A 15,081-nucleotide genomic window follows, 5' to 3' on the forward strand; every position below is an offset into this window, starting at 1 on the left:
TTCTTTCCCAGCGACTGGCACCTGGGTTGCTTCTTATTAAAATTATCGTTTTTCTAAAGAACATCGATACCAGCCTTTCTTGACTCAAAGTTACTCAAGTGGGAGCCTTCGGTTTTAGAATAGAGAAAACGTGGACTACAGATGCTGAGAATTAAGTAAAATCTTCTCTCCGTGTTTCCAACTGTGCTTCCCCATATGGCCTGCACTCATTTTTAGATCTCATCCATATGTCTCAAACGTTCCTTTTCCCTGTTACACGCTCATGTCTGTCCCCGGGGGCCGGTGTGGGGTGCAGGGGGTTTTGTTCAGGACGGGTGCCGTGGTGCTGACTGCAGAGCCTCTGGGGCTGCTGGCAGGCCAACCAGGCCCCTCCTCCCCCGAGCCCCCCACCCTGCACCCACCGCTGCTCTCTGTACGGGAGGGCCCCTGCTCACCTGACCCAGGTGAGGCGGGGCTCTAATTGTCGAGCATCAGTGACTTCGAGTGGGCAGAGTGTTTCTCTCCTCCTCGCTGAGCCCCTGCTCACATCATCTTTGTCCACAAGCCGCTGCCCTGATCAGCCCCTGCAGGCTGCCGTCCCTCTCTCTCAGCTCTTAACTTCCTTTCTCTGCTTCCAAACTCACGGATTCTGTGAGCATCCAGATTGTCCCCTGTGCTTCTCACGGCTGGGAAGCCACCTGGAGGGCAGCTCTTGGTGAGTTTTCGGGCTGGGGGTCTGCCCGTGTTTCCTCCTGGAAGCCAGCCATCCTGGGGTGGCTGTTTGCAGGGAACCTCCATTGATTTTGTAGTTTTGGCTTTTTTCAGGAAGCAAAGCAGTTGCGTGTCTAGCTTGGAAAATTTACAAGTGGGTGTTCATAGTGGAGTGTGAATTGGTAGTGAAATGTTTGGGGTCCTTAGGCACTGATCTAAAGTGACCCGTCCTGTAATATTTAGCCCAACATGCTCAGCCAAACACTGGTGACAGGAGTTGGCTGTAGGATCCAAAAGGGCCACTTAACGGTTCTTCGGTGGTTGTTTTTGTGTAGCCTAGTATGTACGGTTAAGTTTAAAAAGTGAAGTTCATTCGACACTTTGGGCTCTCTGTGTAGAATTCTTGAATCCTGGAAGGGGCTCTGGAGATAACCTGGTCCACAGCTTTTCTATGAAAATCAGGCACGTTGAATTACTTGTCCAGGGTAACAAGGTGCTTCACAGCAGAGCCAGGAGCAGGCCTTGGGCCCAGGCAGGGCGCTGCCACAAAAGCCATCCGGGAACGAGGGCCTGGAGGCCGAGCCCAGCTACATCAGGACCCCTTCCTGGAGCCGGCAGGGGCCTGGCCTCTTAGTAACCAGCGTTCGCCTTGTCCAGAGCAGCGTGTGGTCCCGGAAGCCTTTCTGTCCAGCCTTGGAAGATGGGGTGCCTCTTTCACTTCCTTACTGAAGGCCAGCTTTGCACTGAGGAGCATCCTCTCCTGAGATTCTTCAGAGGGGCCCTCGTGTCTTAGCTGCTCCTGACCCAGAGAGCAGGACTGAGGTCAGGCTGTCCCGCAGGAGCATTTTAGGGAGAAAACAGACACGTGCACATCTCCGTGGAGAAAGCACCACCTGTTCTTTTCTCCACCGGACCTTGGCCCTCAACCAGAGAGGAAAACAATTTATGGAGCGATGATAGCAGTAAACACCACGACCACAGTCGCGTGGCTCCTGCTGTGTACTAGACGCTGCATTCGGTCCCTTCCTCAGGCTTTGGACCCTCACAGCCGCCCCGCCAGTGCCACTGACATCCTCGTGTTACGGATGCAGAAACGGGAGAAGAGAGTCCAGAACTGCCAAGGCCACAAGCCAGTGGGGCAGGAGCCGGGCCTGGAGCGGGGTCAGAACTGGGGTCCAGTTGTCTGCCAGCCCCTCGCACCCACCAGTGTGTCGTCCCTTTACTCGCTCTCTTTTGTTACCATGTTTCATTTTGCTGAGCAGGCGTGGGCTCAGAAAGTTGCGCTTGTGAGCCTCTGCCAGGGGCTGACACTGCGTGGTGCTTCAGAAGGTCACGTTGAATCCCTGCACGTCCGCGGCCCACTCCCACCCCCGTTCTGCACATTCAGAGATGCTTGTGCTGATGCAGCAGGTATGTGTGTTGAGAGGTACTGAATATGTATTTTTCGTTACAATTTATAATTACAGTTTTTTAAAAACTTCTTTTCACTAGCATCCGTGTTACCATTTGAAATAAGCATTTGGTAGACCATGCTGTGCTTCTAAACCAGTGTTTTTCAGGCTTACACGTTGTCATGTTATTTGCCTGCCTGCTCACAAGGGAACGGGCTCTCTTAGGGGCAGGGATGGCAATTCCGGCTCTGGGCCCTGGACCCGTGGACCCGTGCGATGGTAGCCTTTGCCCCCAATGCCTCTCCGTCTTGTGCTGGCTGCTGGCACTTCTGCCCGCTGGAAAGGGGACCATCTGGGCACGTGGATGGTGAATGGCTCCTTTGTCCCTCGGCCAGCTGGCGGCCCGATGCGGGCCGTGTGGATCCGCCACAGGGGTGGCAGCTCCCATCCATCTGATGAAGGCTCCTTCCTCCCCCTGCCCCATCCTGGACCACCCCTCCCTGAACTTGGGGGTTCCGTACAGCACATAAGGGCACGTTTCATTGTAGGGTGAGGGGTACGCACCTAAGGTGCACATGCCTAGGAATAAAGAAGTAAACCCCTGGGTTCATGGCAGTTTCGGGGGGGAGCATGGAGCCCCCGGTGTTTCCCACAGGCCGTACAGCAGGCTGACTCCTCTTTAGGAAAGGACAGTGGTTTTCATCTTCAAAAGCTCGATTTAAGCTGCTAGCGGGAGAAAGGCTCCTGGCCCGACTTTATCCTCAGCCCTTCACCTCCCTGGGTTCTGGCACATCCCGCCCGTCAGGAGAAAGCGTTCCCCGCGCTTGTTGTCAGGACCTTACAGGGCAAGCGTCTGCTTTGCTGGCGCTGATGTGGTCCTGGCAGCGGCAGCCGCAGGGCTGCGGTTTCATGCGGGTGAAATCGGTCCCCGGGGACCAGCTGTACAGTACCGAGCGTCTCAGACCTGGGCACGAGAGCCATCACCCGGCTGCTCCAGGTGGCGCCTGCCCCTCCTGCCACTCACTCAGAGGCGTGACCGAGGTGCGACCCGCTGGGCGTGCAAGCCCAGGGAGGACGAAGCTGGACGCCTAGGGCTGCATTTAGTCCTCCGTCTTGGACGCGGCTGGGAAGTGGGGTGTCCTCCTCTTCGAGTAGACCCGGTCCCTGTCAGTGAGGCAGGCGCGGTGCCACGTACAGTATCTTACAGCAGTGACGCGGGGACGAGGGTGAGATGGGCCAGCTCTGCGCCCTGCCCGCCAGTCATGCTGCCTCCGCCGGACGCGTCTCTGCTCCTCCCTCCCCGTCCCCTCCCTGGGCCCCTGCCTGGTTCCCCCCCTGCTCTCCACACGTTCTTCATTCTCCCCCCAGGCTCGCACGTCCAGCAGGTAGCAGCGGTTGCGCCTCTGAGTGACAGGAGGGGCAGGTGCCACCTGGGGCAGCCACGCCCCAGTCTGCTTGGCCTGAGCCCCGGCCGGGTCTGAGATGCTCTACACTGACCGGCCCGTCGCTCTCCGGGCTGCCCTGGGGGGGTCCTCCGAGACCGACCTCTGATGGGGCCGGTGGCCCTGGGTCCCCATGCAGAGCAGAGAAGAAGTCGAGGTCGGGGGGCTTCGGTCGTTTAGGCCTAACGTCCGTGCCTCCCAGAGTCACAGACCTCGAGTGCGGGCTCTTGGGGTAAATATTCAACCCCAGGCTGCTCTGGGATTAGGAAGCACGGCCTGTGTCTGCTCACCCCCGCGCACAAGCGTGGGGGCTCCCCAACTTTCGCTCTGTTTTCTGCGGCGTACTCACCCAAGCATACCTCTTTTCTGAGTGGGGCTCACCAGTTTGGCGTATTTCAGGAGGTGAGGTGGGAGCAGAGGAGCGAGAGTGGGGGAGGGTCATTTTATTTTTTCCAGAGCCCTTAATCGAAGTGACAGAGATCAACTCAAAAGTAGCTAAAGAAAACAAACAACAGGAAGAAGAGGACAATTTAAAGAGGGATTAGCTCACATCATTGGGAAGTGTGGTTGGATTCCCGGGCTCAACTCACATCATCCAGGTTCTGTCTCTGTCTCTGGGCCTCTCCTTCACACAGGCGCCTGCGGGTGTGGCTGACTCTGAGAGCCGGTTCCCCCCGCCCCAGACTGCAAGGGGAGCTCTGCTCCAAGTCCTGGGGATGGGCCCTGCTGAGACCACGAGAAGAGAGGAACTCTGTTGAAGAGGGGTGGCGTAGAGGGTGCGGAACAGATTAAAGCAAGAGAGAACTACTGCATTGATCCTAAACGGTGGCCCTTCAAAAAATCCTTAAGTTTAGTAAATGTGAGGTTTTTTCAAAGCATAGTTTACCTTTAAATCCAACTCAGCTGTTTACCACTTAAAATGATGCTGTCTGCTCAGAATCAAATGCCTATTCCTGATGGTGCACGCGTATTTTTTTTTAATTTATTTATTTTATTTATTTTTGGCTGCGTTGAGTCTTTGTTGCTGTGCACAGGCTTTCTCTAGTTGCGGTGAGCGGGGGCTACTCTTCGTTGCGGTGCGCGGGCTTCACATTGCGGTGGCTTCTCGTTGCGGAGCACGGGCTCTAGGCCTGCGGGCTTCAGTAGTTGTGGCACGCGGGCTCAGTAGTTGTGGCTCACGGGCTTAGTAGTTGTGGCACGCGGGCTCCGTAGTTGTAGCACATGGGCTCAGTAGTTGTGGCTCGCGGGCTCTAGGGCACAGGCTCAGTAGTTGTGGCGCACGGGCTTAGTTGCTCCGCGGCATGTGGGATCTTCCCAGACCAGGGCTCGAACCCGTGTCCCCTGCATTGTCAGGCGAATGCTTAACCACTGCGCCCCAGGGAAGCCCGGCACACGTTATTTTTTTATACGGTTGTTAAATGCAGATAAAGTGTGTTGCACAGCACTTGGCTGGTCTTCCATGTGGTGACTGTGGACGTGGCCCCGTTGAGGAGCTCGGCCGCCACCTCCCTCGGCCGACTGTCCAGGGGCAGCTGCGGAGAGGCTTCTGCCTGGGACCCCAGGGTGGGGGGCACAGCTCACTAGAGCTGCTGGGGGCGGGGAGAGTAGACTCTGTGCCCCTCCCAGGCAGCCTGCTCCCCGCAGCAGCAACCAGAACACAGATGAGCAAGCCCGTCTCTGAGATTTCTTCTCCATCTTAAATAGCACAACTTTATGATCGTAGATTTAAGGAAACTGAGGTCTTCTCAGAGCCTGGTCTTCACGGTGGACATTAGAATCCTGAGCACCCCTGAGCACCTGCCACGTCAGACAGCATCTTGCTTTTTTTTTTTTTTAAATAGTGATTTCCATTCCTTCTTCGTTCTTTCCTCGTGGAAGGTATGGCAGTTTATACATTATTGAACGAGCTTAGAGAAAGTCGTAACTTTGCGGGAAAAAAGCTGCTTCACATCACCGAATGCAACGTGCTGGCAGTAGGAAAGGTTTCCTGGTGTCCGCGTTCTCCATATCCTCATCCATGATGTGATGGGCCCAGTGCGGGCCGCATCAACACCTGCAGCAAAACGTCCAAACACCACATTCTGTACAGTGGAGGACTTTACGATGAACTTGGGAACTAAAAGAGAAGCACACCATTTGAATTCGTCCTAGATCTTGTGAACACATGCGTGCTCCCCGGGCCTCGGTCCGTCCATCGCGGCCTGGCCAGAGCCGCCTGGGTGTCCCACACCACATGGTCGGTACCCGAGGCCGGGGTGTGGTGAGGAGCATGGCCAGCTGCTCTGGGAGGTGCTTCCGTCTGCGGCCCAGGCTGCCCCGGAATCCACGCTCTGGCCCTGGGGAGCAGGCCTTGGAAAGGGCCGGGAAGCGCGTTCTCCCAAATGTGGCCCAGAGAGGGGGCGAGCGGAAGCCCTGGTTAGCGAGGGCATCTGGTGGGCCAGGTCCTGGTTAGTTACTGTTTAGTAGGTGAAGATGGGCTGGGACTTGGCAGAAGGGGTGTGAGGCTCTTGCCTCTCCTGTCGGGAAAAATGTGAAATCATAGAAGGAAATTAATCACATTAGCCTTGTTAAAATCAAAACACACATTGGAGTCAGGTTGTGTTTTTGATACAACTGGAAGGAGGTGGTCTGACTTGAATGAACGAAGAAAAAAAAAAGCAGAAGATGTGGGGAAATACACAGGCAGAGAAAGTGGGGAGCAGGGGAGTTCCCACACTGCCTCCTTCCCTAAAAGATAACGGACTTGCCTTTGAATTAGAGCCTGGACGCCAAGGCCGTCCAGAGCCTGGGGCTCACACACAGGTCTCTGTCCCCTCCGACCTGGCATCTCGTAGCTGGCACGCGGCGGCAGTCACGTGGCCTCGGGTGAGGTCCAGGCAGGGGGAGGTGACGGGGTCCTGAACCTCCAGAGCCGGCTCGTTCGACGTCCTTGTGATCCTGGCCGCCTGACTCTCCGGAGCCCTTCACCTGGTTGTCTTCATTCAGAAAGGCCGCCCTGGCTGCTGGTGGGTGGGTCCCCTTCCCTCTGACGCCTTCCTGCTCCCTCCTGCTGCTTCCCGGGGCTCCCCGGGGCTCCCAGCCCTTCGGCCCCATCCACCCAGGCTCTGGCCTTGGGCAGAATCAGGGTCAGGGAAGAACTGGGGAAGAAGAGGAAACGGGGAGAGCCTTTGTCAACAACCCAGGTGACTCTGTTCTATTCACACATTTCCACCCGACGCCCCCTCCAGCCTGCCCCAGCCGCCCCAAAACTTGTCCTGGGGCCCTGGCCTGTTGCTCCTGATGCATTTCTTATCCCAAACCTTCTTTCCGTGACCTCAGCCCCACTTCCACCCGGACACACAGGGCCCATTTCATTCCCTAGAATCAGAGGAAGGGTTCATCACAGTTTGGGAGGGTGCGTGAGGGGATCTTGAAACCCCATTTCAGAGCCCTGATTGCATTTGCCCATGGAAATCATGACACAAGTAATGAGCATCTGCCATCACGCTTCACACTAGCCTCTAACGGAACTGTGTTTCTTGATGATTCTGGATTAAATAGGCTTTCATTGGATCACGGTCTGTCTGTGCCACTCCACTGGCTGCGTGTGTTGGGCCAGTTCCCTGGTCTCTTTCAGCCTCGGTTTCCCCATCTGCAGAAATGGGGGGAGCCTGGTCTGTCACAGGACCGTTGTGAGGTTCAGATCATGTAGATGTCAGTGAGGTCGGGCTCCTCCCTACCCGCCCCTGACACACACCTGCCTCTTGCATTTCACTGCACCAGCCGCCATGTATCTCTGCTCCCATAAGACAATGTTTCCCAGGTGCCAAACGCCTGACGGGCAAAGTTTCTGTTTGGGTGGCCGTTTGGCACATAGGGCCACGGCCAAGAGTGTTCAGAGAGGACTTAGACCCTCTCCTGGTAAAATACCTGAGAAAAAAGAAATTCAACACCCAGCTCAACACCAGTTAGTAAGAGTAATAATTGTCATTCATAAAGCACGTTCTGTACTTTATATGTGTAATCTGAATTTAGGTACCTGTTTTAGGCTGATTTGTCCACCCTCAAAATTCACGTGTTGATGTCCCATCCCCCAGAATCTCAAAGTGTGACTGTATTTGTATCGGGCCTTTAAACAGGTAATTAAGTTTAAATGAGGTTTCTTAGGGTGGCCCTAATTCAGCATGACTGGTGTCCTGTAAGGAGAGGAAATTAGGACACAGAATGCAAACGCAGTGAGAAGGCAGCCGTCTGTAAGCCAGGGAGAGAGGCCTCCGAAGGAACCAGCCCTGCTGACCCTTCATCTGTGACTTCCAGCCCCCAGAACCATGAGAAAACACATTTCTGTTGTCAAAGCCCCCCAGTCTGTTATGGCCCCCCTCACAGACTGATCCAGTGCCATTGTTGTCCATATTTTAGGGTAAGAAAACTAAGACCCAGAGAGACTAAGTAACTTGCCCAAGAGCACACAGCTAATTAGTGGCTGACTCGGGATTCCTGCTGGGGCTGTGCTCTCAGTCACTCTGCTGTGCTACCCCCAAGACCCCAGCCCAGAGTTGCCTCAAAGACTGTTTAGGTCATGTTAGAGCAAAACAGGTTAATTTTCCAGGGGTGTTTGTATGTAGAAAGTTCCAGTCTTGATAGAGACATATAAGCTTCTCTTATGGGCAGGGAGTGTGCCTGTCTTATGTCACTCTCCCCAGAGTCTAGGAAGGTTCCTGGAAGGAGCTCAAGGCTGAAGTAATTAAATTGTTTTGTGTTTGAAAAAAGCAGACAAAGTAGTATGTTCATAAGTCAGTGGTGAAGTGTCTTCCATGACGTATTACGAGGCGTAAGGTCTGCCGTTGTCTTTTCTGTTGATCTTGACACCTTTCCGCCTTTTTTTAGTATATATTTTAATTTTATTGGATTATAGTTGACTTACAATGTTGTGTTAGTTTCAGGTGTACAGCAAAGTGATTCAGTTATACACATACATATGTTTCATTCTTAGATTCTTTTCTCATATAGGCTATCCCAGAATATTGGGTAGAATTCCCTGTGCTATACAGTAGGTCCCTGTTGGTTATCTATCTTATATATAGTAGTGTGCGATGACACCTTTACGTCTTGATGAATATTCTAAAAGCTGCTCTTCCCTGGCTCTTCAAGTAGGCTTCCTTGCTCACAAATTTGGAAAGGTCTCCTAGAGAGTTATTTTTAAATGTTATTTCTTGAAATCTTTGTTACCCATAAAAATTGCACTCTGCCTGCCCATTCCTGCTCGGCGTGCTGACTGCCCCGGGAGGTTTGAAGGCCTTCGTGCCCGAGACTTCTGGATGGAAGTTGACTTCCATGAACTGTCCTGTGTGCCTTCTGGATTAGGACGCCATTGAATCATCACAATGCCATGCCACTGCAGAGTTGAACTCACCTAGCTCTGAAATCAAAGGTTGAGAGGTTCATGTTTTCAGGTGTAAAGCAAATTAACTCTTACGTGGAAATCTAAGTGTTTAACTTGGTCCAGTGTCCCGGCTTACTCTTCATGTCCCATGCACTTGAGTAAGACGCTAAAGAACAAAAAGAAACAGCAGAAGCCATTAGCTTAAAGAATTGGTGTCTCGGAGCTTCCCTGGTGGTGCAGTGGTTAAGAATCAGCCTGCCAATGCAGGGGACGCGGGTTCAGGCTCTGGTCTGGGAAGATCCCACATGCCGCGGAGCAACTAAACCCGTGTGCCACAACTACTGAGCCTGCGCCCTAGAGCCCGCGAGCCACAACTACTGAGCCCACATGCTACAACTACTGAAGCCCAGGCACTCTAGGGCCTGTGCTCTGCAAAAGAGAAGCCACTGCAATGAGAAGCCCGTGCACCGCAACGAAGAGTAGCCCCCGCTCGCCGCAACGAGAGAAAGCCCACGCGCAGCAACGAAGACTCAACGCAGCCAAAAACAAATAAATAAAATAAATATATTAAAAAAAAAAAAAAGAATTGGTGTCTCCACTTGAAGACCCAAGTGAATGAGCGCTTATCACGGGTGTGCTGTCACCTCACACTCCTTGCTCTGCTGGTGGCACTGAGCAGAGCACTGTCCCGGGGCAGAGAACACAGCCTGAGGTGGGTCTGCTCCGGAAGCCAGCGCCCAACTCTCCGTGGTCGGACACGATCATGATGCCTCCTTTTATTCCTCTGACCTCCCCACCTGGCAGGGGAGTAGAAGCAAAGGTAATTCTCAGGACCAAGCTGTCTTTACTGCAGGGAATTAAGGGAGAAGGAGGTACAAGCTACCCATAAAAGCGCTTTGGTGTCCTTTCAGGAAGAAACAAACATTTGCCAGTGGCCACAGTTTCCATGCCACGAAAACCTCCACACTGACTTAGCTGGCAGACACGGCGGGTGAGCGGCACGGCGGGCCCCCGGTCCAGGGGCACGTCCCCATCTCTGGAGCCGACGTGCCTTCCTCCCTTCGGCTCACTTTCTACAAGGTCCCGGAATTCCGTGCATTTTAACCAGGTTAAAGCATTTTTACCTTAGGGCTTTTCCAGCTGTGTTCCTCAGGCACAGGAAGGGATAATTTTCACATTATAGCTCAGCACTGACTCACATATGTGACTGAAGCAGCAATTCTATGTTTGATGCACTCTGAGATTTTCTATTTTGTTCCCTTTTAAAAAGAAGACAGCAAATACATATAGGCTGGTCACAACCCCGTTAAACCGATTTTCTGATCCATTAGTGGTTTTTCAATCAGAATGTGAAAAATTCTGCCTTAGATTTAATGTATCGGCTATTTTTTTTTCTTCTAATTCACTCATCACAACTTGTGGGAAGTCTCTGCAGTGTTGAAAGAAAAGAACAGGAGGAAGGAGGGGTATGGGTTTCTGCCCAGTGGGGCTGCTCCACTGCCAGGTGGCCCTGGGAGGGCACTGAGTGTCCTCGGATGGAGGAGAGGGTGCTGGCCTGAGTGCAGGCCAGCCCTGAGGGGTGCTGAGAGCTGGGGCGGCTCTGCAAGCTCATTTTGTCCAACTTCCCATCCAAAACGCATAAGACGTCTTCTGTCCTGATGCCTTGTTTTTGTTTTTGTTTTTGTTTTGTCTTTTGTAGTAGTGGCACGGGGATGCTCTAATCATTTTCAGACTTTACACTGTTTTATCCTCTTGGTTTGCTGGTGCCCTAGCAGTTTTTTGAGGAAAGCAGAGAGATCAGTTTTGGTAATTCGCAGCTTTTAGGCATTTAGCCACTGTCACCTTCTCTGCTGGTGACTGGCTGGTCACCAGCCACGGGACCCAGTCCGTCCTATATCAGGTGCAGCTGCTGCCCCTTGGACCAGGCCCCACCCTGAGCCCTTGCCGGGTCGCCGCACGCTGAGCCCCGTGCCCGCGTGGAGCCCATGCCGGGTCCCCGCGCGCTGAGCCCCGTCCCCGCACTGAGCTTTGCCGTGTCTCCGCAGGCCTCGGCAGGACCCGCAGGAAGACAAGCGCACGCGATGCATCGCCCACACCCAGCATGGACGCGGAGTTCCCCGCCAACGGGGGCGGCGCCGACCGCATCTACGACCTCAGCATCCCGGCCGTGGTCAAGTTCGCGTACGCGGCCGAGCGCGAGGACGAGCTGTCGCTGGTGAAGGGCTCGCGCGTCACCGTCATGGAGAAGTGCAGCGACGGCTGGTGGCGGGGCAGCTACAACGGGCAGGTGGGCTGGTTCCCGTCCAACTACGTGCTGGAGGAGCTGGACGAGGCGGCCGCCGACGCGCCCGGGGGCCCGAGCCTGCGGCCCAGCGCCGCGCTCAGCAACGGCCAGGGCGCGCGGGTCCTGCACGTGGTGCAGACGCTGTATCCCTTCAGCTCGGTCACGGAGGAGGAGCTCAACTTCGACAAGGGCGAGACCATGGAGGTGATCGAGAAGCCCGAGAACGACCCCGAGTGGTGGCGCTGCCGCAACGCGCGCGGCCAGGTCGGCCTGGTGCCCAAGAACTACGTGGTGGTGCTGAGCGAGGGCCCGGCCCCGCACGCCGGCTCTGGCCCCGCGGGGCCTGCGCGCTCCGGCCGGTTCGCGGGCCGCGAGTGGTACTACGGGAACGTGACGCGCCACCAGGCCGAGTGTGCGCTCAACGCGCGGGGCGTGCAGGGCGACTTCCTCGTCCGCGACAGCGAGTCCTCGGTGAGTGCGGGGTTGGGGGGGCAGAGGGGTGTGCCCGTGTGTGTGCACGTGTGTGCGTGTGATGTGTACACGTGTGCGTGTGTGCGCAGGGCGGCCCGCTCATCAGGGACAGAGAGTCCTCGGTGAGTGGAACGCTCGAAGGAAGCAGAGAGATGTGTGTGTGTGCGTGTGCCATTCCCTTCTCAGGTGTGTGAATGGCCTCAAACAGCAAGGGTATTTGGGGCTCATGTCAAGAGGGATGAACACAGTTGGTCTGTGTCCTGAGACCCCCCTCTCTGCCTTGGGCTGAAATCCGCCTGGACTGCCCGGCCTCAGCTGCACCTCTTCTCCGGGAGGTGCGTTCTTGCAGATGGCACGGTAAGTACAGTGTGTTGTTAGCTTCTGAAGGTTTGCTGCCTCTTGACTCAGATCACCCCTGTTCTGTCGTGCAGACTCAAATGTCATTTTCTCCCCTGGTTTCCCCCTGTTAATGACACCGTCTCAGCCCTGGCGGTTGACCTTGTTTCCTCTCTGGATCTGAGACACATCAGATGTTCTCAGCAAGGCGGGCACCCGGTTTCTGACACAGCAGTGACGCGGTTTTGTTGGTTGGTTGGTTTTGCTTTTTAAGCCGTGTAATCCTCAGTACATCTCTGCCTCAGGCACCACTGAGTTTATCTCTGAAAAGCTTTTAAAGCACTTAGGAAGAGAACGGAAAGGGAAAAGAGAGTTGTTGAGAGAGAGGAGTTTGTGTGTGTGAGCAGAGTCGGCGGCATGAGGCCCCTCGACTTGGAGCAAATTGGTTTCCAGCACAAATTCAGAGGTCTGTGTTTCAGGTGTGTGGCCGAGCCCGTCTGGGGGAACTGGGCTGTGTCACAGGAATTAGCCTTTTTGTGTTTTCATTGTGGAGGTACTACTAAACCGTTTTGATGATCCCTGCAAATACACCTTCCGAGTGAGTCCCCCCAAAAGGAGACTTTTGAAGATAGAGTCCAGTGTAATTACTTTGTATTGGTTCCTGCAGACTTCAGTTTAATTTTTAATTATTATTATTATTTTTTTTTTGGCTGCATTGGGTCTTCGTTGCTGCACACAGGCTTTCTCTAGTTGTGGCGAGCGGGGGCTACTCTTCGTTGCAGTGCATGGGCTTCTCATTGTGGTGGCTTCTCTTGTTGCGGAGCACGGGCTCTAGGCGTGCAGGCTTCAGTAGTTGTGGCGCACGGGCTTAGTTGCTCCACGGCATGTGGGATCTTCCTGGATCAGGGAACGAACCTGTGTCCCCTGCATTAGCAGGCGGATTCTTAACCACTGTGCCACCAGGTAAGTCCCGGTTTAATTTTTTAAACGCAACCTGTAAGACTAGTAAGCTCGTGCTATGTACTGTAATTGTTGTCTTCTGAAAAGGTTGATACCACAATAAGTAAGTGCATAGTCAAGGTTCCTGTTGACTGATCTGGGAGGAGTTCGAGGCCCCAGAAGTGATTTTCCCCTTAAGAGAGGGGGGCAGATGTGATGGTGGTGGAAACTGGCCCCCCTGATGGTGGCGGCAGGTCGTGGAGACGGCGGCGCCTGCCCTGTGCTTCGGCAAGCGCACAGGGCCTGAACGTTAACTGCATCTGAAGTCTGAATGCTGAGCTTTTCTTTAAAATTTTTTAATGAAGTATAGTTGATTTACAGTGTTGTGTTAATTTCAGGTCTACAGCAAAGTGAATCAGCTATACATATACATATATCCCCTCTGTTTTAGATTCTTTTCCCATATAGGCCATTACAGAGTATTGAGTAGAGTTCCCTGTGCTATACATTAGGTCCTTATTCGTTATCTGTTTTATATATAGTAGTGTGTGTATGTCAATCCCATTCTCTCAATTTAGCCCTACCCCCTTTATCCCCTGGTAACCATAAGTTTGTTTGCTATATCCGTGACTCTACTTCTCTTTTGTAAATAAGTTCATTTGTACCTTTCTTTTAGATTCCACATATAAGCGATACCATAAAGACAAATATCATATGATATCCCTGAGCTTTTCTTATCCAGAGTTGGTGGTTTCTGGCAGGACATCACGTTAAGTTGTTCTAACGTGAGGTCAGCTCCGTGCACAGATCAGGGCGGAGGCTTCAGAGATCGGGTCCGGAGCACTTCCAACCCTCCTGAGAGAAACTCAGAGGAAGCACCGGTAACCCGATCACAGTAGGAGGTGATCAAGGGACAGGTATGATCCAGAGTCGAGGAGTATCATCTTGATTTAGGAATGTTGGGTTTGAAGAGACGTCTTAGAAGGGAGAGGGGCGAAAGCGGCCCCCCAGTGTGGAGACAGTGCCCCATGTCCTTCTTTCCGGGTCTGGGGTAGGGGACCGTCCTTGGCAGAAGGTGGAGAGGCGTCGCTGGCTTAGGGAGGACCTGTCGCTTTTCCGTGGGACAAACACATGCAGGCAGCGGTCACTGTCTGATCTCGGGACCGAGTCCTTTTGGAGGTGGAGGGGTACTTGGCTTTATCTGGCCTCCATCCCAGAACTTGAAGAAGCTTCAGTGTCGCATTTGTCTCGCATTATTAGAGAAAAAGCTAACTTTTTCTAAATCATTGAGACATTAATTGTTTATATTTTATTTTAACCATTCTTTATGGGAGCCTTTCCAGATTTTTTTTCCTTCTGTTTTAACTTAGAAAACCAAGCTACGACATCTCATCGTGTGCTGGGGCCATTGATTCCCGGGGCAGAGGAAGGGGTTTGTTTGCTGGGACTTGGTCAGCTCTGCACCCACGGTGTCACTGGCTTGGGCTGAAGGCTGCCAGGTGGCCCGAGGGTGCGCAGGGCTGCTTGTCCTGATGGAACTCGCCGTGATGTGGCATTTTCTGCTGTTCGTGCGCCTGCCTTGTGCCAAAGACATGCTCAAGGGACACTCAGGCGTGTCGCTGCTCTTCTCCTAAGAAGAGAGAGGCCAGCTGCGCTGTCTTCCTGCTCATAGCCTGTCTGTCCTCAGCTGTTGTCTGCAGCTGTGAGGAACCGTCCGGACGTACAGCTGGACAAGTCCATTGCTTATTCCTTTTCCTCTGTCCACTGCCTCTGCTTCCTGCCACTGTCTCCCCATCTCCTTTCCTCCCCTGCTTTGTCTTTTTTTCTGTTCATCTTGGCATCTCTAAGGTGAGAGCCTGGCTTCCAAAGCCACCGCCAGGCCGGTGTGAGCCCTTAGCTTCATAATCTTGCACAGCTCCTGGGTCAGCGTTCCTGCCGGACTCAGAAGCATCCCCATTTAATTTCCTTTCCTTCCTTGTGGTCTTTGGGCCCAGGGCTCGCCTTTGGTTGAGGTCACTGCAGGACCTGTGATTCCCCTGTAAGTACGGCTTTTTTAGAGTGCATCTTCAAGATGTGTTGCATTTTTAAAATATCCTGAGTGATTCCAAGATAAATAAGCTCGACTCTTGCTTGATATTTTGCATTTAAAAATATTTCATATTTTTC

At 53.5% G+C, this 15,081-nt stretch overlaps 1 protein-coding gene across 3 annotated transcripts in view; it reads left to right on the top strand.

The window, feature by feature from the left end:
* The window catches only part of NCK2 (NCK adaptor protein 2), a 132,821-nt gene that overhangs the window by 97,682 nt on the left and 20,058 nt on the right, over positions 1–15,081 (top strand). For all 3 annotated transcript variants that reach the window (XM_061211280.1, XM_061211281.1, XM_061211282.1), the window contains one exon: positions 10,931–11,640. In XM_061211280.1, the coding sequence (XP_061067263.1) occupies positions 10,931–11,640 (710 nt within the window). The remainder of the gene's footprint in view (positions 1–10,930; positions 11,641–15,081) is intronic.

This window comes from Eubalaena glacialis, chromosome 14, assembly GCF_028564815.1.
Source record: "Eubalaena glacialis isolate mEubGla1 chromosome 14, mEubGla1.1.hap2.+ XY, whole genome shotgun sequence".
Classification (NCBI taxonomy): Eukaryota; Metazoa; Chordata; class Mammalia; order Artiodactyla; family Balaenidae; genus Eubalaena; species Eubalaena glacialis.